The 24,197-nt window shown below is 38.5% G+C and overlaps 1 protein-coding gene across 5 annotated transcripts in view; it reads right to left on the bottom strand.

Moving 5' to 3' along the window:
• LOC106082758 (beta-galactoside alpha-2,6-sialyltransferase 1) overlaps positions 1-24,197 on the bottom strand; it is an 82,214-nt gene that overhangs the window by 5,071 nt on the left and 52,946 nt on the right. For all 5 annotated transcript variants that reach the window (XM_013245479.2, XM_013245481.2, XM_013245478.2 and 2 more), the window contains exons 2-5: positions 7,657-8,249; positions 7,016-7,537; positions 1,746-1,843; positions 1,107-1,386 (exon numbers count right to left, since the gene is read on the bottom strand). In XM_013245479.2, coding sequence (XP_013100933.2) covers positions 1,107-1,386; positions 1,746-1,843; positions 7,016-7,537; positions 7,657-8,035 — 1,279 coding nt within the window. In that variant the 5' untranslated portion in view covers positions 8,036-8,249. The remainder of the gene's footprint in view (positions 1-1,106; positions 1,387-1,745; positions 1,844-7,015; positions 7,538-7,656; positions 8,250-24,197) is intronic.

The following is a 24,197-nucleotide window of genomic DNA, read 5'->3' as shown; positions in this document are numbered from 1 at the left end:
CATATAGACCGATCCGCCGATTTAGGGTCTTAGGCCCATACAAGCCACATTTATTAACCGATTTTGCTGAAATTTGGACAGTGAGTTGTGTTTGGCCCTTCGACACCCCTCATCAATTTGGCACAGATCGGTCTAGATTTGGATATAGTTGCCATATAGACCGATCTCTCGATTTAAGGTCTTAGGCCCATAAAAACCACATTTATTACCCGATTTTGCTGAAATTTGGACAGTGGGTTATGTTAGGCCCTTCGACATCCTTCTTCTATTTGGCCCAGATCGGTCCAGATTTGAATATAGCTGCCATATAGACCGATCTCCCTACTTAAGGCTTTGGGCCTATAAAAGGCGCAATTTATTGTCCGATTTTGCAAAAATTTGGGATACTGAGGTGTGTTAAGGTCTTCGACATCTTCCTTCATGTTGGTCCATATCGATCCAGATTTGGATATAGCTGCCATATAGACCGATCTCTTAATTTAAGGCTTTGGGCCCATAACAGCCGCATTTATTATCCGATATCGCCGAAATTTGGAACAGTAAGTTGTGTTAGGACCTTCGATATCCTTCTTCAATTTGGCCCAGATCGGTCCAGATTTGAATATAGCTACCATTTAGACCGATCTCTCGACTTAAGGTTTTGGGCCTATAAAAGGCGCATTTACTGTCCGAGGTCGCCGAAATTTAAGACAGTGAGTTAAGTTAAGCCCCTCGACATATTTCAGCAATTTGACCCAAATCGGTCCAGTTTTGTATATAGCTGCCATATGGACCGATATATCGATTTAAAGTCATGGCCCCATAAAAGGTGCATTTATAATCCGATTTCACTGAAATTGGACACAGTGGCGTATGTTAGGCTTTTCGACATATGTGTCGTATATGGTTCAGATCGGTTTATTTTTAGATGTAACTACTAAAAAGATCAATATTTCGTTATTCACCATTGAACAATGACTTGTATTTATTAGCATTTGGTCCTAATCGGTACCAACGGAACGGAAGGTATGCATTTTTCAAAATTATTGCTGTCTTTATGAGTTTTAAGGGGTTTAAAACAAAAAAAAACCTGTTCAATATAATGTAGTATAGTGTAATGAACTTACCTATAAAACCCGAACTAGGAGGATTTTTTCGCAGCGGTCTATTGCCGGCAAACATTTGCAGACTCTGCCACAGACGCCATATCGAATGCGGATCAATTAGAAAGGCACGTGACTTGGGATAACGCCGCCTATAAATCTCATAATTTGTGAATAAATCATAATCCGAGGTAGTCAGCCAATCCTCGAGGGTTCCATTGTATTTGCCGGGATCCCAGGCGGCAATGGTGACATTTTGAAATATGGGTGCATGAGTGAAATCAAATTCAGGCTTTGTGACAACCTGCAAAAGGAAGTGAAAAATAAATCTTTTGTTTGGAAGGGACTATAGATTGATGTTGATGTTGTTCATCATCATTTTTAAACAGGAAAAAACAGCGAACCCAAAAAAAATTTCAACGCACAATGCATACAAAAGGAAATGAAAACGAGAAGTAGCCAACACAACAAAACAATGAAAACATTTAACAAAAAAAAAATTGCAAAGAAAACAAAACATCAAAAGTCATAAAGATATTTATAGCCTTGTAGTTGTGATGTTTTTTGTTTTTCGAATTCACATTTCTCAAAAACATTCACCATATCACCAACAATGACAACACCAACATTTGCCGGCTTTCCTGCTGAGAGCAAAATACTCACTTGCGAATTCACCACACGTATGGTCGTTTTGCTGCCCACATCGACCTCATATCCCTCGGTGGGGGCATGATTAAATCTCATTACGATGTCATGGCTGTCTAAATAATGAAATTAGAGTAAAAAAAACAAAAACAACAACATTGTTGTCATTATTAAAATGAGAGTCTGTATCTCTTTTGGTACAACACCTGTGTGAGCAAGCCAAGCAGTGAGTGTTTAACACCAAACACAATGACAAAGAAAACAAAAACAAATCGTTTGCATGAAATGAAACAACAACAACAACTCAACATGAACTAATGCCAATACGTGGATGTTTTTAAATGTTAAGTGTAGGTTGATCCCTGGCACAACAAAAAAATTTATGACAGGAAATAAAAACAGTCAAGGGAAATTAAAAAGGAAAACAAAATTTGCAAATGAGAAACGTGAGGTACCGTTAGATGTGAGGATTAGAGGGAGAGTGAGAGAGAGAGAGCATAATTAGATATTCTAAAGAAAGTGTTTAATTAACGAGCAAATGGGACTCAGTCAGGTATTGCCTACTATAACACCCTTATCCTTAGAGTTGAATGGGATGACAAAATGATTATTTTTTAGGTATTGATGATGGAGAAACTTTTAGGACATTTTCATTGCAATAAAAGACTATACGAGGGTGGCTATTGTTATTTCAAGTACCGTCAATACTAGAGTTGAGACAATTTCCGCAGTGACTTGTAAGAAGAAGAAAGACTGAAAGGACTTAGGTAAGGTTGAAAAGAGGCTGCGGATATTAATCCGCCCCGTGCCATTATAGGCATACAAATTGCAAATTTTCCCATGAACATTTCACTAAAGAACTGAGTCCGAACGGTGTGCCGCAATGCGACACCTCTTTGAAGAGAAGTTTTACATGACATAGTACCTCACAAATGTTGCCAGCATAAGGAGGGGAAAATCACCGTTGAAAATTTTTTCTGATAGTAACGCCAGGATTCAAACCCAGGCGTTTCGCGTCATAGGTGGACATGCTAACCTCTGCGCTACGTTGGCCTCCGACATACACCTAAACAGCAATCGGCTTGCTTTGCGCTCTAAATACTAAAAAAGTAAGGTATGGTTGACCACCACAAATGACCTATTACGGATGCTCACTGAGGAGGGATTTGAATCCTTCTGCTATGCAGACGACCTTATATTACTTCTAAGGAGTAAGGATTCGAACCAGCTATGCAGAAGTGCCGAAAGGGTCTTGCATATGGCATATGACTGGGCTAGACCCAGAGGTCTCAATGTTAACCCAGAGAAGACTGAAATATCCCTGTTCACGAGGAAGACGAAGGTGGGCCAATTTAACGCACCACCTTTCCTCAATAGAACAATTTCGATATCTGACAAGGTCAAATATTAAGGGGTGATCTTGGACAGGAAACTGAATTGGAAGTGTCATATTCAGGTGCGTACTGAGAAGCCTCACAGATGTTGGGCAATATGTAGACGGGCCGTAGGCTCAAAATGAGGCCTGAATCCGAGAATAGTCCACTGGCTCTACAGGAGCGTCATTAGACCTATACTTACTCACGCCTCAGTAGTTTGGTGGACTCCTATGGAAAACAAGTGCCACATAAGGACCATACAACAGGCATAGGCGGAGCGATGAGAACCACGTCCACTAGGACACTGGAGACTATTCTAGATATCCGACCCATCGACATACAGATTAAGTGTGAGGCAGCCATTGCGGCTATGAGACTCTAAGCGATGAGAGAATGGATTGAGGATCGGAGCAGCTCATACCATCGCGGTATAATCGAGGTGACGATAGGAAACCTGGAAGAAAGGGAAGAGATTTCCGATCGGATACCTGAGACGACACTTGAGGTCGAATGCGAGGCACTGCTGCCAACGGCACATTCTTGGACTGACGGAACCCTGGTATTGCCATCTGGAAGATCATGTTACACGGATGGATCAAAGCTAGAGGACAGAGTGAGAATGGGGGAAGAGGTTTCCGGTCGGATACCTGAGACAACACTTGAGTTCGAAAGCGAGGCACTGCTTCCAGCGACACAGTCTTGGATTGACGGAACCCTAGTATTGCCATCTGGAAGATCATGTTACACGGATGGATCAAAGCTTGAGGACAGTGTGAGCCGGGGGATGTACATTGAGAACATAGGGACTGAGATCTGTTTTAGACTGTCTGACCATAATACGGTCTTGCAGGCGGAGATCCGGGCGATCACGAAATGCTTGGGGTGGTGTGGTCTTAATGCGAGGACGTCGAGTATGAACTTCTTTACGGACAGTAAACAGGACATAAGGGCAATAAAGACCAGTACGGTAGGGTCACGAACAGTGTTGGAATGTAAGAAGGAAGGCACGCCTTCTCTGAGGATGGTAAAATTCGCACCGTTTGGGTGCCGGGCCATAGCCTGGGAATGAGAAGGCAAATCGTCTGCCTGTGAAGGCCAGAGAACTGCCGTCAATAAACTTGGTTAACCTGAAGCCTTTCGGGTCAACGCAGCCCGAGTTAAAGGCGTGGGCGACGAATAATCTTAGAACCCTGTGGAACAGCGAAACGGTCGGTAGGACGGGGAAAATTTTATAGGAAGGAAGCTAGCAAGAGGTCAGTAAAGCTTTCGGCATCATAACAGGACACAAAGGACCACAAGCTCACTTATGCAAAATCGGCGCGGCAAGTGTTAGAATGTGTAGGACATGTGGGGAAGATTATGAGACGTTGAAGCATTTCCTTTGTCATTGCCCGGATTTTGCGGCTAACAGACTTCAGCACTTAGGAGGGAACACGACAGCAGATCTGAACCAATTTGCGGCGTAGTATGGAACACAAGTAGGGATTTGGTAAGTAGCACAAAATTCCTCACTTAGATTTTCTTTTCAAGTTTACTTTTTTGTATTTAGAGCGGACAACAAGCTGTCACTGGCTTAGGCGTATGCCCATAGTGGTATGGGGCGGTTGAATCCGGACCTTCATTTCAACCTTACCCAGATTTTTGAACTTGAGCCTCTGGAGGGCACAATTCTTAATCGATTTGGCTGAAATTTTGCACGTGGTGTTTTGGTATGACTTCCAACAACTGTGCCGCATGGTCTAATTCAGTCTATAACGTGATATAGCTGCCATATAAACCGATCTCTCGATTGAACATCTTGAGCCTTTGGAAAGCGCGCTTCTTATCCGAATTGGTTGAAATTTTGCACGTTGTGTTTCGGTATGACTTCCAACAACTGTGCCAAGTATGGTTCAATTCGGTTTACAACCTGAGCTTCTAGAGGGCGCAATTCTTATTCGATATGGCTGAAATTTGGCACATGTCGTTTTTGTAAAACTTTCAATAACTGTGTCATGTATGATCTAAATCAGTCTATAACCTGATATAGCAGCCATATAAACCGATCTCCCGATTTGACTTCTTGAGCCTCTATAGGGCGCAATTCTTAACCGATTTGGTTGAAATTTTGCACAAGTCGTTTTTTTAATACCCTACACCACCACTGCGGTACAAGTTATTATAAATGAGTGCATTTGTTTGCAACACGCAGAAGGAAGAGAGATAGACCGATTAATAAATATACCGGTCAACTCAGAATCACTTGCTGATTCGATTTAGCTATGTCCGTCTGTCTCTCTGTCTGTCTGTCCGTCTGTCCATGTTAATTTGTGTACGAACTACAGGTCGCAATTTTCATCCGATCGTCTTCAAATTTGGTACAGGCATTTTTTTTCGGCCTAGAGACCAAGCCTATTGAAATTGGAAAAAATCGGTTCAGATTTGGATATAGCTCCCATATATATGTTCACCCGATTTTAAGAAATATTGCAATAAAGTGCTCATTTGTTAACCGTTTCTCTCGAAATTTGGCAGGAAGAATTTTCTTATGACTCTCGACATTAGCGATGAATTTCATTGAAATCGGTTCAGATTTAGATATAGCTGTCATATATGTATATCGTCCGATTTTCGCTTCTAGAGCCACTGCAAGTGCATTTATTGACCAATCTTGCCAAAACGCTTTCCTCGGCAACTGCCACAATTCGTATTACGTTTAGTCGAAATCGGTTCAGATTTAGATATAGCTCCCATGTATATGTTCGTCCGATTTTGAGAAATATTGTAATAAAGTGCCCATTTGTTAACTGATTCTCTCGAAATTTGGCAGGAAGGATTTTCTTATGAATCTCGACATTAGTGATGAATTTCATAGAAATCGGTTCAGATTGAGATATAGCTCTCATATATATGTTCATCCGATTTTCACTTCTAGAGCCACAGCAAGCGCATTTGTTGACCAATCTTGCCAAAACTTTGCACAACGCTTTCCTCGGCAACTGCCACAATTCGTATTAAGTTTAGTCGAAATCGGTTCAGATTTAGATATAGCTCCCATGTATATGTTCGTCCGTGCTCATTTGTTAACCGATTCTCTCGAAATTTGACAGGAAGGATTTTCTTACGACTTTTAATATTACCGATGAATTTCATAGAAATCGGTTCAGATTTTGATATAGCTGCCATACATGTATACCGCCCGATTTTCACTTCTAGAGCCACTGCAAGCGCATCCATCCAAGGTCCATCAAAATTGGTTCAGAATAAGATATAGCTCCCACTTTGTTACTGGGTAGGTGTAGAGTATTATAAAGTCGGCACCGCCTGTCTTTTGCCTTTCCTTACAAGGTTTAGTATTTAGAGCGCACAGCAAGCCGATTACTGGCTTAGGTGTATGTGCGTAGTGGCATGGGACGTATTAATATCCGCACCCTCTTTTCAACCTAACCTAGCCCAAGTTGAGATTTGGAATTATTTGTTGTACGACGACCCCCATACCGCAAACGAATATTTAAGTATAGCTGCAACAAAGGCCCATCTTCCCATTTAGGATCTTATTTTTCGATTTTCGACCCCTCGACATTAATGGGTCCCTTTTAGTCTTTTTTAGTCATTTTCCCAAAAAAAAGTGTCTGGTAAAGATAACAAAAATGGTTGTCCAACAAATCATTTGTTGTTAAAAAACAGACCTCAAAAGTCCCCTTCAATTGGTCGCTTAAGGTTTAAATTGTTCCGCAAAAATATTCCTTAGCATGTTATCAGCATTATTACCCAATACACTACCTACCTATAGATAACAAGAAATCGTTATCCAAATATGTACACAAATATCCAAGAAGGGGGAATTGACGATGGTGAACAAAAAAATAAAAAAACACGTTTGGTGTCTTTTCTTCATTCAGCTATAAAAAAAAAATTCAAAAATTTACTCACCAATGAATCTACCCAGCTTCGAACCAGCCATTGACCCAGCACTCGATACTATGGCACAGGTCTTGATGTTTTTCTTTTGTCGAAACAATTTCTGTTTGGGAAAAAGTTTTCCAAATTGTAATTTATCAAAGGGGGAATCTTTACGCTTTAAAACTTTAACACCAGCTTCCATAACCAAACAGGTGGAGGGATAATATTGTTCCTCAAAGCTATCCCCAAAGACAGGCTTAAAATCGACATTATAATAATTCGATTCGTTCACTGATTCCAGCAGCGATTTCTCAAATGTCTTTAGTATGCGTTCCTTAAAGGCCAGCGTCTTATTGGCGCACACTGGGGACAACTTGTCGTGGCAGAGATAATGTTTGGCATTCAAATTGAGTTTGGTGGTCTTGGATACTTTGAGACGGGGATGGGGAGCCAGTTTGGAAGAATTAATGGCCGGATTTTCAATGGATTCAACAATAAAGCGTTCGTTGGGATTCCAACGCACGTGGAAAACACTGCGACGACGGCGAGAGGCTGAAAAGAGAGAGAGGAAAAAACACAACAAAAATTTTAAATTTGAGAGGAATAACATTCAACTTGTTGCTTGTATGCCGTAATGTAATGTTATTAACATTACCTTACCACTAACTTACCTTTACTATAAGGGCCCAAATTCACCACACCTCTGTTAATTGGCTTTGAAAATTCTGTTGACGTTGTTGAACCATGTTGAAATGGTTGTGAACTTGAATGAGCTTTGCTGTTATTCTTATTAACATTGAACTTAACATAATGTTGTGGCTGGAACGGCTGCTGTTGTATGGATAACTGTTGATATGCATGTATGTTGTTGTTGTTGTTATTATTATTGTTGTGGTTGCTGTTAACGTCTCGTATTATTTTCAGGTTCCGTTTGTTTAGTTGTCGCCTGATTTCGCTGATTGTTTTGGCGCTATTCGGTTGTATTTGAATTTGAAGTACGGCAATTAGCAATGTTAAGTATTTAAGCGTTTTCATAGACGGTTTTAGCATTTTAAGTGTTTTTAAGCACTTCAATGGCAGCGTTTTTGGATCTTTTTGCTTTTTTGGTTTTCGTAGTGTGTGCGTCGTTTTTTTTCTCGATTTTCTTATTTTTAGTTTATGTTTTGTAATTATTTCTCTAAAAGGTCACATTTAATTAAAGTTTTCGACTTTTGTTGTTGCATTTGTTTTGTACTGAATGTTCAAAGTTGTACATTGTTGTGCGCTGAAAGAAGAAAGTGAAAAAGGTTAAATGGCTATTAAAACAGGGATGGAGAATTGAGGAAATACATAGATTGAAAGGAAAAGGGTATTCGATAAGATAAGAAAATTTCATAAAAAATTTTTTTCAAAGGCGAAGCTATATTCGTTTTTCAAAGGTAAAAACACATGTTTTTCACGGCTTCATAAAATAATGCCTGAGGAGAAAACTTCTTTGAAATTTTCTCTAAAGACAAAATTTCCATGAAATTTTCTCTCAAGACAAAATTTCCATGAAATTTTCTCTAAAGACAAAATTTCCATGAAATTTTCTCTAAAGACAAAATTTTCATGAAATTTTCTCTAAAGACAAAATTTTCATGAAATTTTCTCTAAAGACAAAATTTTCATGAAATTTTCTCTAAAGACAAAATTTCCATGAAATTTTCTCTGAAGACAAAAATTTTCTCTAAAGACAAAAAATTTTCTCTGAATACAAAATTTCCATAAAATTTCTCCAAAGACAAAATTTCCATGAAATTTTCTCTAAAGACAAAATTTCCATGAAATTTTCTCTAAAGACAAAATTTCCATGAAATTTTCTCTAAAGACAAAATTTCCATGAAATTTTCTCTAAAGACAAAATTTCCATGAAATTTTCTCTAAAGACAAAATTTCCATGAAATTTTCTCTGAAGACAAAATTTCCATGAAATTTTCTCTAAAGACAAAATTTCCATGAAATTTTCTCTAAAGACAAAATTTCCGTGAAATTTTCTCTAAAGACAAAATTTCTATGAAATTTTCTCTAAAGACAAAATTTCCATGAAATTTTCTCTAAAGACAAAATTTCCATGAAATTTTCTCTAAAGACAAAATTTCCATGAAATTTTCTCTAAAGACAAAATTTCCATGAAATTTTCTCTAAAGACAAAATTTCCGTGAAATTTTCTCTAAAGACAAAATTTCTATGAAATTTTCTCTAAAGACAAAATTTCCATGAAATTTTCTCTAAAGACAAAATTTCCATGAAATTTTCTCTAAAGACAAAATTTCCATGAAATTTTATCTAAAAACAAAATTTCCATGAAATTTTCTCTAAAGACAAAATTTCCGTGAAATTTTCTCTGAAGACAAAAATTTTCTCTAAAGACAAAAAATTTTCTCTGAAGACAAAATTTCCATAAAATTTCTCCAAAGACAAAATTTCCATGAAATTTTCTCTAAAGACAAAATTTCCATGAAATTTTCTCTAAAGACAAAATTTCCATGAAATTTTCTCTAAAGACAAAATTTCCATGAAATTTTCTCTAAAGACAAAATTTCCATGAAATTTTCTCTAAAGACAAAATTTCCATGAAATTTTCTCTGAAGACAAAATTTCCATGAAATTTTCTCTAAAGACAAAATTTCCATGAAATTTTCTCTAAAGACAAAATTTCCGTGAAATTTTCTCTAAAGACAAAATTTCTATGAAATTTTCTCTAAAGACAAAATTTCCATGAAATTTTCTCTAAAGACAAAATTTCCATGAAATTTTCTCTAAAGACAAAATTTCCATGAAATTTTCTCTAAAGACAAAATTTCCATGAAATTTTCTCTAAAGACAAAATTTCCGTGAAATTTTCTCTAAAGACAAAATTTCTATGAAATTTTCTCTAAAGACAAAATTTCCATGAAATTTTCTCTAAAGACAAAATTTCCATGAAATTTTCTCTAAAGACAAAATTTCCATGAAATTTTATCTAAAAACAAAATTTCCATGAAATTTTCTCTAAAGACAAAATTTCCATGAAATTTTCTCTAAAGGCAAAATTTCCATGAAATTTTCTCTAAAGACAAAATTTCCATGGAATTTTCTCTAAAGACAAAATTTCCATGAAATTGTCTCTAAAGACAAAATTTCCATGAAATTGTCTCTAAAGACAAAATTTCCATGAAATTTTCTCTAAAGACAAAATTTCCATGAAATTTTCTCTAAAGACAAAATTTCCATGAAATTTTCTCTAAAGACAAAATTTCCATGAAATTTTCTCTAAAGACAAAATTTCCATGAAATTTTCTCTAAAGACAAAATTTCCATGAAATTTTCTCTAAAGACAAAATTTCCATGAAATTTTCTCTAAAGACAAAATTTCCATGAAATTTTCTCTAAAGACAAAATTTTCATGAAATTTTCTCTAAAGACAAAATTTCCATGAAATTTTCTCTAAACACAAAATTTCCATGAAATTTTCTCTAAACACAAAATTTCCATGAAATTTTCTCTAAAGAAAAAATTTCCATGAAATTTTCTCTAAAGACAAAATTTCCATGAAATTTTCTCTAAAGACAAAATTTCCATGAAATTTTCTCTAAAGACAGAATTTCCATGAAATTTTCTCTAAAGGCAAAATTTCCATGAAATTTTCTTTAAAGACAAAATTTGCATGAGATTTTCTCTAAAGACAAAATTTCCATGAAATTTTCTTTAAAGAGAAAATTTACTAAGTATTTGAGCTGTCGTATATAGAAATCGTACTGTTGAGGAAACGTGGAGCCTCAAATTGACATACCTTCGTCTTCCTCGTTAACATTCAGGTTTCAGTTTTTCGGACTTAACAATCAAACCCTTATGTCTAACCCAGTCGTATGCAATTTGAAGATACTTTCGACCCTTCTGCATAGATGATTCGGACCTCCTACCCCTCAGAAGTAAATAACGTCGTGTGCATATCAGACTGGTTAAAAACTCTCTTATCCAGTTTCTAAGGAGCCGGTGCTGATCTTGTTGCAGGCTCCTAGTCTCTAAAGTATGAATTCGGAATCTTAACTGTTCTTTGTTTTTCTATTCTTGTTTCGAGAGGAGGTCAGGTGGTGGGTCAGGTGGTGGGTCAGGTGGTGGGTCAGGTGGGTCAGGTGTTGGGTCAGGTGGTGGGTCAGGTGGTGGGTCAGGTGGTGGGTCAGGTGGTGGGTCAGGTGGTGGGTCAGGTGGTGGGTCAGGTGGTGGGTCAGGTGTTGGGTCAGGTGTTGGGTCAGGTGGTGGGTCAGGTGGTGGGTCAGGTGGTGGGTCAGGTGGTGGGTCAGGTGGTGGGTCAGGTGGTGGGTCAGGTGGTGGGTCAGGTGGTGGGTCAGGTGGTGGGTCAGGTGGTGGGTCAAGGCGAGTTATTGGCGCCTACAAATAACCAATGGCCAACATCAGCGTCTATTCCCAGGTTAGGGGCGGCTGGAGGCTAGCGTCGGATCTTGGAGTAAGCGGCTCGCGACATCAAGGGATATCGATCCCACAAAACCAATGCGGTTGGGAGGCTGGAGCAGTAACCCACCCATGGAAAATTATAAAAATTACAAAAGAATAGGAAAAACGAACTCTCCTGACGTTGTCGACCCTCGCAATTGAAAAAAGGACCATGATTTGCAGATCTTCACCTGGAAATATAGATTCGGATCATTACCTAGTTGCAGCAAAGGCTTTCACCCGTTTGAGAAAAGTACGATCTGACACTGCACGTAAACTGGACTTTGAAAAGCTGCAAACACAACAGATGGCAACGGCATCTCCAATCGACTGACCCAAATGCTTCGTGAAAGCATTCCTCGTCCCGATAATATAACGGTGCAGCGACAATCCATTGCCCACTCCATGAAGAATGTTGCGAAATCCATACTTGGGTACCGAAAGCCTCCCATAAGAAATTATTCCGCATAAAGAAATAGTAGTAGCATTCTAAGTTCGGCCGGGCCGAATTTTATATACCCTACACCATGGATCGAATTTGTCGAGTTCTTTGCGCGGTATCTCTTTTTAGGCAAACAAAGAACAATAAATTAGCATTGTTATGCTATTGGAGATATATGAAGATATAGTCCGATTCGGACCATAAATGAATTGAATGTTGTAGATCATAGTAGAACTCTTTGGGTAATATTTCAGTCCGTTGGGATAAGAATTGCGCCTTGTAGGGGCTCAAGAAGCATAATCTGGAGATCGGTTTATATGGGAGCTGTATCAGGCAATCCATCGATTTAGACCATATGAGACACATATGTTGAAGGTCATGGGAGAAGCCGTTGTACAAAATTTCAGATGAGGATGAGAATTGCGCCCTCTGGTGGCTCAAGAAGTCAAGATCCCAGAGACTAGAGAACAAATATATGATATCGGTCTTATTTACCGACCATAGCAATATAAGGCTCAAATAAAAGGTATTTGGGAGCACAGCACCAATATAATATCCACATATCTGAAAGGCCGTACCAGTATCTCCTAACCCCCAATCAAATAAAATAAGAGAGTGAGAATAGGCGCAGCGGAGCGGGCCCTGTCCAGCTATTACCTAAATATAGTTCGATCTGGACCAAACCCGTTGCTAGTGTCGACAGAATGTCACTGTTCTAAATTTTCAACAAAATCGGTAGGTCGATCTATATGACATCTTTATCCAATTATGTCCCCACATGGATCATTTTCGGTTCGGATATCGGGGGCCCTTGCTCTTAAGTGCTCTAGGCGATGGGATATTCATCAAGTGACCCCGAACCCAATAAAGGGCGTTTCCTTTCATATTGATGAGCGTCTTGTGACCAATCACACCAAGCCTTTCACTTAACTTGGAAGTAAGGAGCTTTTTTTAATTATTCCTCCTTTCTTAGGGGCTTAAGTTTTTGACAGACAAGGCCGATGGACTAGGAAATGGCCGGCATGCGAAGATGAAATTGGATCATAAAGACAAAATTTTAATGAAACTTTGTCTAAAGACAAGACTTTAATGACCAATAGGAGTTGAATGGCAGTCCTTCGGCTATGACCCAGTACATGGTGTTAGAATGGGACTGAGATATGTATCCAGTATCCAGATGCGCATTCATCTGTTCACTATGCCACATCCAGAGGAGATTCTTTGTGATCAAAGTTTTTGAAAGATCATTAAAACGACCACTATCCAAATTGCCACCATGATGAATAGCAGACCTTTAGACACATTCTGTACTATGAAGATGCCACCAAAGCAGTGAAAAAAGGATTTTTTTGATGCCTTTACTTAGAAGGATGGATATATCATAAAAGAACACCAGGCTGCAGTTAAATGGTGTGCTTAGCAAAATGGTGTATTAACAAACTAATGAATGGTGTTCTAACAACCACCTTAACCAACCAACCAACCAACCTAGTGGCCATATTTGAATCAATTACTACCGTTGCTAGGTATCCAAAACTCCCAAAGTAATCGGTCAGCAAGTATAAAAATACAAAATACCAGGTAAATAGCTGATTACAAACATTCCTCTTAACATTAACCACAATTTCTCCTTTCAAATTGATTACATTAAGATTTCTCCCTTTTGTTGTTTGTTTGTTTGTTAAGTTGAAACACCTACACTAACTACTAATGAACATAATTTGAAAGGTGCCCAAAGTCCATGTATATACAATAACGCTTAAATTTTTGTAATTAAAATGTATATACACACATACATACTAACAAACAGCTTTCGATGGAAAATGTTTTGTACCCAAGTTGGGTGTGTGTGTTTGTGTGTGTATGTGTGTCAAAAGCACAAACTTACAAATTAATTTCGGGTTTGCGTTTAGTTGAAACTTTTTTTGTTGTGTTATAATCATTTTTTTTTTTGAGGCCAACTGTGATGTCAGCACCACATATTCAGGACTGTATAAAGTTTGGAAAAACTACGACTACGTTAGGCATTTTTTGTTATAATTGTTTGTGGTAGTTAGAGTAAACATTCCTTTTTCGAAAGTCAATCAAAGTGATTTGTCCACTGGCGCACAAACATACATTAAATGCTTTCTTTTCAATTCGAATTGTTGTTGTAGCTTGCCAAGCCCAATTCCTTGGGCAAGGCAATATTATGTGTGGAAATTTACTTGGGTCAAATAAACTGCCGGCCGACACGGGATAATTTTAGGACAACATAGGCTGGAACTATGATCTACCACTTAAGTGCTGTTCATTGTTATCAAGGGAAGCTGAAAGCTAACGGGCGCTTCTACAAGTTGTAGGTAGTGGAAAGCTTCGTATTTATATGAAATAGCAATAGCAAGTTTGGCAGGATTTTTCTTAAATTTTGGTAGAATATAATTTTCTTGAGTGGCAACACTGATTGGTTTTGTGAGATCTCACATTTATCCCTCTATGTTACGAGCCGCTTGCTTCAAGATCCGCTTCCAGCTGCTTCTAATCTGGGAACACACGCTGACGTTGGTCATTGATTTTTCATATATCAATGTTTAAGTTTAAGCTCAATGATAGGGGGCCTCCTTTTTTATAGCCGAGTCCGAACGGCGAGCCGCAGTGCGACACCTCTTTGGAGAGAAGTTTTACATGGCATAGTACCTCACAAATGTCGCCAGCATTAGGAGGGTAAAACCACCGCTGAAAATTTTTTCTGATGGTCTCGCCAGGATTCGAACCCAGGCGTTCAGCGTCATAGGCTGACATGCTAACGTCTGCGCTACGGTAGCCTCCCGCCATGTATCAGTATTTAGCCAAAATCCATGGTTTTATTATGCTTTCTTTTGATTTTGAAAAACAACAACTTTTGTCGAAAAAACGATGACGAAATTTGTAAATTTTCCTGCAACAATTTAGTTTGAATTTCAAAGACCCAAAGTACATATTTGTTGTTGCAAGGCACTCTTTGCAAGCCAACATATAACGACAACAACAATATGTCCATAGGCAAGAAAAAAAATACCATTTAACCAGTCACCACATATGTTTTGCTGCACGAGATGCAGGTGTGAACAGGTGTGGCACACTACTCACAAGAGAATAAATGCTAGTCGCTTATGACAACGACAGTAATATCATAGATCGGTCACCGGAAGTAGTAATTGCAACCTTTTAAAGAATCGAAAGCGAATTAGTGAAAGGGGGTCTAGCAGTAAATGGAAATAAGACAATATGGATGGTTTCAACTCCCATAACGCCTTGTACACCCGAGAAGATAAAGAAAATGGAGAAAGTTGAGAACCACAACTTTAAGATAGTCAGCAACTTTATCTACTTCTGTACTGCCGTAATCGAAATTAGTGACACCAGTTTAGCTTGGAGTGATTGAGGGAACGATTCTTCGTAAGATGTGTGCAACAATTTGCTTAGATAGAGAGTATTGACGTCGTATGATTAACGAACTGTTTGAGCTGAAGGACGGCATTAGCATAGATAAACGTTTCAAATCACAACAGTTGCGTTAACTAGGTTATGTTGTCAGAATGAATGAATAAGCTCCAAAGAAAAAGTCTTTTTAAGGCTATCACTGTGTATATGCAAAGAGGGACGACCAAAAGTCCGATGGAAAGATCAAATAGTTAAGGACATCTCGAAACTTGGTGTCAGAGCGTTTGGGACGATATTCTAAGTTCGACTAATAGAACAAATGGTCTGATAAAAGCGTGCTAATTTCGGCTGGGCGAAATCTTATATACGCTCCACTATGGATCGCATCTGTCGAGTTCTTTTCCCGGTATCTCTTTCTAGGCAAACAAAGGATAAAAGAAAAGAATAGCAATGCTACATCAAGTTATGGACCATAATTGAATGTTGAAAACCATATTAGAGGTCATTGGATAAAATTTCAGCCAATTCGAATAAAACTTGCGCACTTTAGGGGCCTAAGAAGTAAAATAGGGAGATCGGTTTATATGGGATATGTATCAGGCTATACACCGATTCAGACCATATTTGACACGTATGTTGAAAATCATGGGAGAAGCTGTTGTACAAATCGGATAATAATTGCGACCTCTTGAGGCTCAAGAAGTTAGGATTCCCATCGCTTTATATGGCAGATATATCAGTTTATGGACCGATTTGAAACATACTTAGAACAGTTGCTCGAAGTCATAACGAAATATCTCATGCAAAATTTCAGCCAAATCGGAAAGGAATTGAGCCCTTTAGAGGCCCAAAAAGTCAAGACTACAGATCGGTTAATATGACAGCTGTATCAAAACATGGACCGATATGGCCCATTTACAATCCCAACCGACCTACGCTATTAAGGAGTTTTTGTGCAAAATTTCAAGCGTCTATGTTTACTCCTTCGAAAGTTAGCGTGCTTTCGACGGGCGGACTTGGCTAGATCGACTTAAAATGTCATGACGACCAAGAACAGAATGACGAAATTAGTACGCCCATCCTATGAAGGAGGGTATAAAAAGGGGATCGGATTTGGATATAGCTCCCATTAATCGTCCGATTTGTAGTAATAATGCAATAAAACGGTCATGCCGATGCCTATCACTATCTAATTTCCTTTCATTTGAGTACAACTTAGTCCCGGTTGACTTATATGACAGTGTGCTTTTGTTTATATTGGAATAATATCAAATGATTATTAAACTGTAAAATACCTTTTATTGGAGTCTTTTATTGACGCGATCTAATTCCCCTGTTGGGCTAGATATGGCCCAGATACTTGGATCAGACTCATACTCTACTCTCATAGACCTTTCTTCTTATTCCCATATTTTTCCAATCGACCTACATGTCCTATTGAGGAGTGATCATTTGTATACCAGATTCGTAGTCTACTTCATTTGATACACATTCCGTGACGTTGAAAATAATTTTCGTATTGTCCCCGTAATTACCTTTCGTTTAAGTCCAATATGGTCTCGTTCGGGGGCAATCCGCTTGGGAAGACCAATTGGCCAACATGTTCATTTGGGAATGGTTTTTGGGGTGGGGTTGCGCTCCTTGGACTTGACCTCAAATTTTGATGTAAGTTTCGCATTCTTCTTCCAATTACCTTTCATATGATACCAATTAGTAAATATGTAAATATTGTCCCAATTAGTAAATATGTCTTTTTTATGGCGGTTTATGAGGGTGGGGTGGGCCCCCTGTCACTTGAAGTCTAATTTTTAAATCAAGTTTGTACTCTACTCTTAAATAGCTTTCATTTAATGCATATATTGTCGCATTCGGCAAACAAGTCGTTTCGGTGGGTTGTGGGGGGTGTCCTCCACTGTTTTTTGATCCCAAAAGCTTCATCCCAATCTTTTGGTATTGGGTTACCATAAGGGAGAACACACAATTTCGCTTAAATCGATTTGCCCATCTCCGAAATCCGGCGTTGAGAATTGGGTTAAGGGGGAGGGTCCCCACTCCCGTGGAACATCAAAAAATGTGGTACCCATATTCATTGAGGTCAAACTCTACCATCGGTGAAAATTTAATGAAAATCGGTTAAGCCGTTTTGGAGTCTATAGATAACATCGAAACAAAGTAGCAAACAAACAAACAAAGCGCAATACTTCAATTTTTATATAATAGAAGATTCGTAACCTACCCTAAAATACCTTTCATTTGATACCCATATTGCCCCAATTGGTAAACATGTCCGTTTGGGTGGGGCGCTCCCCTATGTTATTCGAGCCGAAAGATTTAAACCAATTTTTTGGTTTTTGTAAAAGCGTATGAGTACATACAAAATTTCGCTAAAATCACTGCACTCATCTCCGAGATCTGGTGTTTTTGAAAGTTTTGGGAGGGCCCCTTTCTTCATGAATTCTGTTTCTCAATTTGTGTTTACTACGCTGGGACAAAATCGAAACCCACGAAACTTTGTGCTTTGTCATATTCACCACGTTCATTTACAGTGACCCATGACCAATGCGAGATCACAAACGACAACAACTTAGCCATCCTAAAGTCATTTCGATCTCACTAAACCTCCATAGCACTAGATATCACATATATCAGCTTGCCTCATCTTAATACCCTACGCCACTACTGTGGTACAGGGTATTTTAACTTAGTGCATATGTTTGAAACACCCAAAATGTAGAGAGATAGACCCATTGATAAGTATACCGATCGACTCAGAATCACTTTGTGATTCGATTTAGCTATGTCCGTCTGTCTGTCCGTCTGTCTCTCTAGCTGTCCGTCTGTCTGTCCGTCTGTCTGTCTGTTTGTCCGTCTGTCTGTCTGTCCGTCTGTCTGTCGATGTTAATTTGTGTATAAACTACAGGTCGCAGTTTTCATCCGATCGTCTTCAAATTTGGTACAGGCATGTTTTCCGGCCTAGAGAGGAAGCCTATTGAAGTTTGAAAAAATCGGTTCAGATTTGGACATAGCTCCCATATATATGTTCGTCCGATTTGCAGTTATAATGCAATAAAAAGGTCATTTGTTAACCGATTTCCTCGAAATTTGGTGGGAAGGATTTTCTTATGACTCTCGACATTACTGGCAAATCTGAAAATCGGTTCAGATTTAGATATAGCTCTCATATATATATATATCGCCCGATTTTCACTCTTAGAGCCACTGGAAGCGCATTTATTGACCATTCTTCCCAAAACTATGTACAATACAACGCTTTCCTTGACGACTTCCACAATACTTACAAAATTTAATCGAAGTCGGTTCAGATTTAGATTTAGCTCCAATATATATGTTCGTCCGATTTGCAGTTATAATGCAATTAAATGGTCATTTGTTAACCGATGTTCTCGAAATTTGGTAGAAAGGATTTCCTAATGACTCTCGACATTACTGACTAATTTCATAGAAATCGGTTCAGATTTAGATATAGCTCTCATATATATATATCGCCCGATTTTTACTCCTAGAGCCATAGCAAGCGCATTTATTGACCAATCTTGCCAAAATTTTGTACAGCGCTTTCCCCGACGACTACCATAATATCTAAGAAGTTTGCTAGAAATTGGTTCGGATTTAGATATACTCCCATATATATGTTCGTCAGATAATGTTGTCATTTGTCCACCGTATTTATTAAAGTTTGAAGATATTTGCTCGAAATTAAATACGAATTGTTTAATAACCCATCTGAAAACATCCGCCGAGGTCCATCGAAATTGGTTCAGAATTAGATATAGCTCCAACTTTGAACCTATAGTGTAGGGTATTATAAAATCGGCACCGCCCGACTTTTGTTTTAGTATAAGGCGATGTTTCACGAATAAAGTGTTTCCGGTGACAGCCCTGATTGATAAGTATTTCCAAACATTGTCAGTTAAAGTGAAAAGTGTTCAGTATACACTGCCATTTTATCATAGAGAAACTCACAAACCATCAATGACTACAAATTGTTGAAATTCATGATCAAAATTGATGTTCTGTGATAATGAAAGTTCACTGCTTTATGGAAAAATGTGTTCCCCTTCCATTATAAAAACAGTTTGCCTATATTAACGATAATCTTATATATAAAAATCAATTTGTGTTTATTTGTTTGTTTGTTTGTGTGTTCCTTATAGACTCAGAAACGGCTGAACCGATTCCCTTGAAATTTTCACAGATGGTGCGTAATGATCTCGTGGTGAAAATATGGTACTACATTTTTTGATATCTGAAGGGTGGCGGACCCTCCCCCTTACCCTAATTTTCAGAAACGCCAGATCTCGGAGATGGGTGATGCGATTTAAGCGAAATTTTGTGTGCTCTCATATAGTACCCCAAAAATAAAGATTTGTTATCCAAATTTCGGATAGGGTACCTAGGGGGCCGCCTTACCTTAAAACCTACCAAACATATATAAGAACCAATCACGACAATATGGGACTCAAATGAAAGGTATTTAGGTTAAGAAAATGATATCCAATTATCGGACCAAGTGTTAGGGGGACCACCCCAACCACCAAAACACCCCTAAATCGGACATATTTACCGAAAATGGCAATATGGGACTCAAATGAAAGGTATTTGTAAGTAGAATACGAATCTTGTATCCAAATGTGGGGACGCGTTTCTGGAGGTCCACCCCTTCCCCAAAACACCCCTCAAACAGGACTTATTTACTGACGATGGGAATATGGGGCTTAAATAAAAGTTATTTGAGTGTATAATTCGAGTCTGATATCCTAATATGGGACCAAGTGTTTGGGATTCGCCAAACACAATTAAATCGGGCATATTTACCGACCATGAAAGGTATTGGGGGTAAAGCAAGAATTGATGCCCACTTTTGGGACCAATTTTCTGGGGGTCCAACCCTTTCCCAAAATACCCCACAAATAGCATTTTTTTCCTGACCATCGCAATATAGGGCTCAAATAAAGGTATTTGGGAGTAGAATACGAATTTGATATCCAAATGTAGGACCATGTATTTAGGGCATCACCCGTTCTCCAAAACACCCTCCAAAGGGTAAAAATTTTTGGACCATGCCAATATGTGGCTCAAATGAAAGGTATTTGAAATTAGAACACGTATTTGATAACCTATTTTGGAGCCATGTGTTTGAGGGACGCCTCATCTTGTAAACTCCCCTAAACTAATGGCAATATGGGGTTAAAAAAATGGTATATGAAAGAAGAGCACGATGCTGATATTTTTAAGGGCCAAGTGTCTGGGGGCCCACCTCACTCCGAAAACACCCTAAATCAGATATCATGAAAATATCGGGCTGAAATAAAGTATTTTAAGAACGCAGTACACCTTACATCCAAACTTAAATTCGTAGACCAATAAAAATCATATAGGATTCTTATAGAGGCACTTATATTGTCAAACTGTTAGTCAAGCGATATACTATTTTCGTAGCATGGTATTTCACTAAAAGCTCTTTATTTGTCGAAAATAAATATTCCAATTAAACTTTTGTTCCATATAAAGTAAAAGAAGGCGCAGCGAAGCGGGCCCGGGTCAACTAGTAGTAGATAAAACTGATTTAATTCGTCTTTGCTTTCCTTAACTGACTACAACAAATTTCTGCGACGAATTCTTCTACCTGTAAGCTGTCTACGAAAGATTTATGTGAGAAACATTTTGGTGAGAATATAACCCACAACCCTGCACTGGTGATCTAAGCTCACTACCAACTTAGCTACCGTGGCGCTGCACTCAAGTAATAAAAGGAATATAATATTTAGTTTTTATGTGATATATTTGACCTTACTTACAATAAATAGATTATATCTGTCATTTTCAAGGAAAATAAGTTTACATTTGCATTTGAATTAAAATTGACAATTGTCAATTTCTCTTGCTCCAAATGCATTGCATATTCAAACACTAACACTCTCACACAATAGGATAAGGATTTACAGCAATGTGCTGTGCATTGGCTGCAGCTTATAATGACAATTTCATGTTAATTAAAAGTTGATTAAGCTTGTCATAATATTAGTTTTATATTTCTTACTTTAATAGAGTCACTGTTTGCTACTCTGGGTCAATGTGTATGACTTAGGGGCTTAGGCATTTTACTGAAAACGATATACAAAAATTGCTTTGGCCAAAGAGCCCTAGCCTGGTCCTCTTGACATCAGGTTAAACCTTTGCCAAAAATCTAGATAAAATTGAATGAAATCATATTACAAAAGCAATTATGCAGATGAGACAATGGCAGGCACACATGTTACTGCCGAAGATCTTATGAGCAAAAAACCAAAGTTTCATTACTACCAAATGTCAAAGCGTAATGTCTTCATTACTTTTCGGCATTTGCTAAATGGCATCTGACATTCTATTATTCATGGTTGCGGCGGAGACAAAACACATTTGTGTGTGCATGTGGCTAAACACCATCACACTTATATAGAGGGTGTACTTCATAAGAGTGAGAGAAATTTTGGGAATTAAGTTTGGATTTAAATTCAGTTGGGAATAAAACTGGAGCAAATGTATAGGGTGGGGTGATGTTTGAAAAAAACCTGCATATAAGGTCAACTTAGATCGAGTATTTAAAGAGAATTGAAGCAGCCGTGCCGAATCCTATATACCCTCCACTATGGATTGCATTCATCTTGTACCTTGAATAGTTTTATTCAGAGAAAGGAAGATTTGGTGGTTTATGCGGGAGCTTTAAGAAGATATGTATATAGAAGACTGATTCAGACCATACTTGCCCTCTAGAAGTCCAAGCGATCTGATAGTGAGATTTTTTATATCGAAGCTATATCAGATAATAGATCGACTTAGACCCTACTTTGAAGAGTTTTTTCTGAAGCCATTGTGCAATTTTTCAACCAAAATCCTTAAGGATTACACCATCAATAGGCTGAAAAAGTATAAATGGAAGATTGGTTTATATGGGAGTTATATCTAAACTGGTAGCGATTTCAAATCATTTGACCTCTTATGAAACCCCAACAGACCTACTTCAATAAGAAATTATTTGCTTTAGTTGGCTGACAGAACATTTGTCCCATAAGCCGGACTTAGAATAGAGTTCCAAGCGATCTTCTGTGTTCCTTCTATAATCTTTGACACCAGGTTTCGAGATGTATTTCATACGCCTGATGTCGCCTGGCCAAATTAAAGAAGGTTATCGTAAGGCCTAACACAACTCACTGTTCCAAATTTCGGCGACATCGGACAATAAATGCGCCTTTTAAGGGCCCAAATTCTTAAATCGAGAGATCGGTCTATATGGCAGCTATATGCAAATCTGGACCGATCTGTGCCATATTGCAAACGTATGTTGAGGGGCTTAACTTAACTCACTGTCCCAAATTTTGGCAAAATCGGACAATAAATGCGCCTTTTATGGGCCTAAGACCTTAAATCGACGGATCGGTCTATATGGCAGCTATATCCAAATCTGGACCGATCTGGGCCAAATTGAAAAAGGATGTCGAGTGGCTTAACACAACTCACTGTCCCAAATTTCGGCAACATCGGACAATAAATGCGCCTTTTATGGGTCCAAAACTTTAAATCGAAAGATCGATCTATATGGCAGCTATATCTAAATCTGGACCGATCTGTGCCAAATTGAAGAAGGATGTCGAGTGGGCTAACACAACTCACTGTCCCAAATTTCAGCAGAATCGGATAATAAATGTGGCTTTTCTAGGCCTAAGTATAAGCTATAGCTAAGCTATATCTAAATCTGAACCGATTTGGGCCAAATTGAAGGAGGATGTCGAAGGGCCTAACTCAATTCACTGTCCCAAACTTGGTTGTTGTTGTAGCCGCATTTGAATGTGAAGGTGGCGATCGTCGTCAAGCTCGTTTCGTTCTATACGACCGATCGCCACGGGAACATGATGACCATTGGTTATTTAAAGGCGCTAATATCTTGCCTTGTCATATCATTGGCACTCAGTATTTAAGCAAGAGCCGTTGCCACCCGCCCTCTTACTGAGACTCTTCACTCGATACCGCTGATTGTCTGCGACTGTAGTTGCAGCTACTCCGTATGTAGAATTCCACTTCCCACAAGCCGTGGCGCTGATTGGAGCTCAAAGTTCCAGACTGTGTGATGCTCATAGTTATGCAGTGACGTACCGGATTTCTGAATAGACTTTGTGAGCCCATGGAACTATTATCCGATTTGCAGTGGAGGCTAAAATTGCCGACTGTTGGGCCAAAGATATTTTCCTTCGCCATCATAGCATTAATACATCACAGAACGATTATATTATCATGAAGAGGATAGCATGGTACAAGGTGCTCATGGAAAATGTTTTTATACCCTTCTCCATAGGATGGGGGTATACTAATTTCGTCATTCTGTTTGTAACACCTCGAAAAATGCGTCTGAGACCCCATAAGTGGATCTAGCCATGTCCGTCCGTCTGTCTGTCGAAGCACGCTAACTTTCGAAGGAGTAAAGCTAGCCGCTTAAAATTTTGCACAAATACTTTTTATTTGTGTAGGTCAGTAGAGATTGTAAATGGGCCAAATCGGTCCATGTTTTGATATAGCTGCCATATAAACCGATCTTGGGTCTTGACTTCTTGAGGCTCTAGAGGGCGCAATTCTCTTCCGATTTGAATGAAATTTTGCACGTGGTATTTTGTTATCACTTCCAACAACTGCGTTGAGTATGGTACAAATCGGTCCATGTTTTGATATAACTGCCATATAAACCGATCTTGGGTCTTGACTTCTTGAGCCTCTAGAGGGAGCAATTCTCGTCCCATTTGACTGAAATTGTGCACATAGTGTTTTAGCATAAATTCCAACAACTGTGCTAAGTATGATTCAAATCAGTTCATAATCTGGTATAGCTTTCATATAAACCGATCTTGGATCTTGACTTCTTGA

This window comes from Stomoxys calcitrans, chromosome 5 (genome assembly GCF_963082655.1).
Source record: "Stomoxys calcitrans chromosome 5, idStoCalc2.1, whole genome shotgun sequence".
NCBI lineage: Eukaryota > Metazoa > Arthropoda > Insecta > Diptera > Muscidae > Stomoxys > Stomoxys calcitrans.
This window is presented reverse-complemented; position numbering and strand designations above follow the sequence as displayed.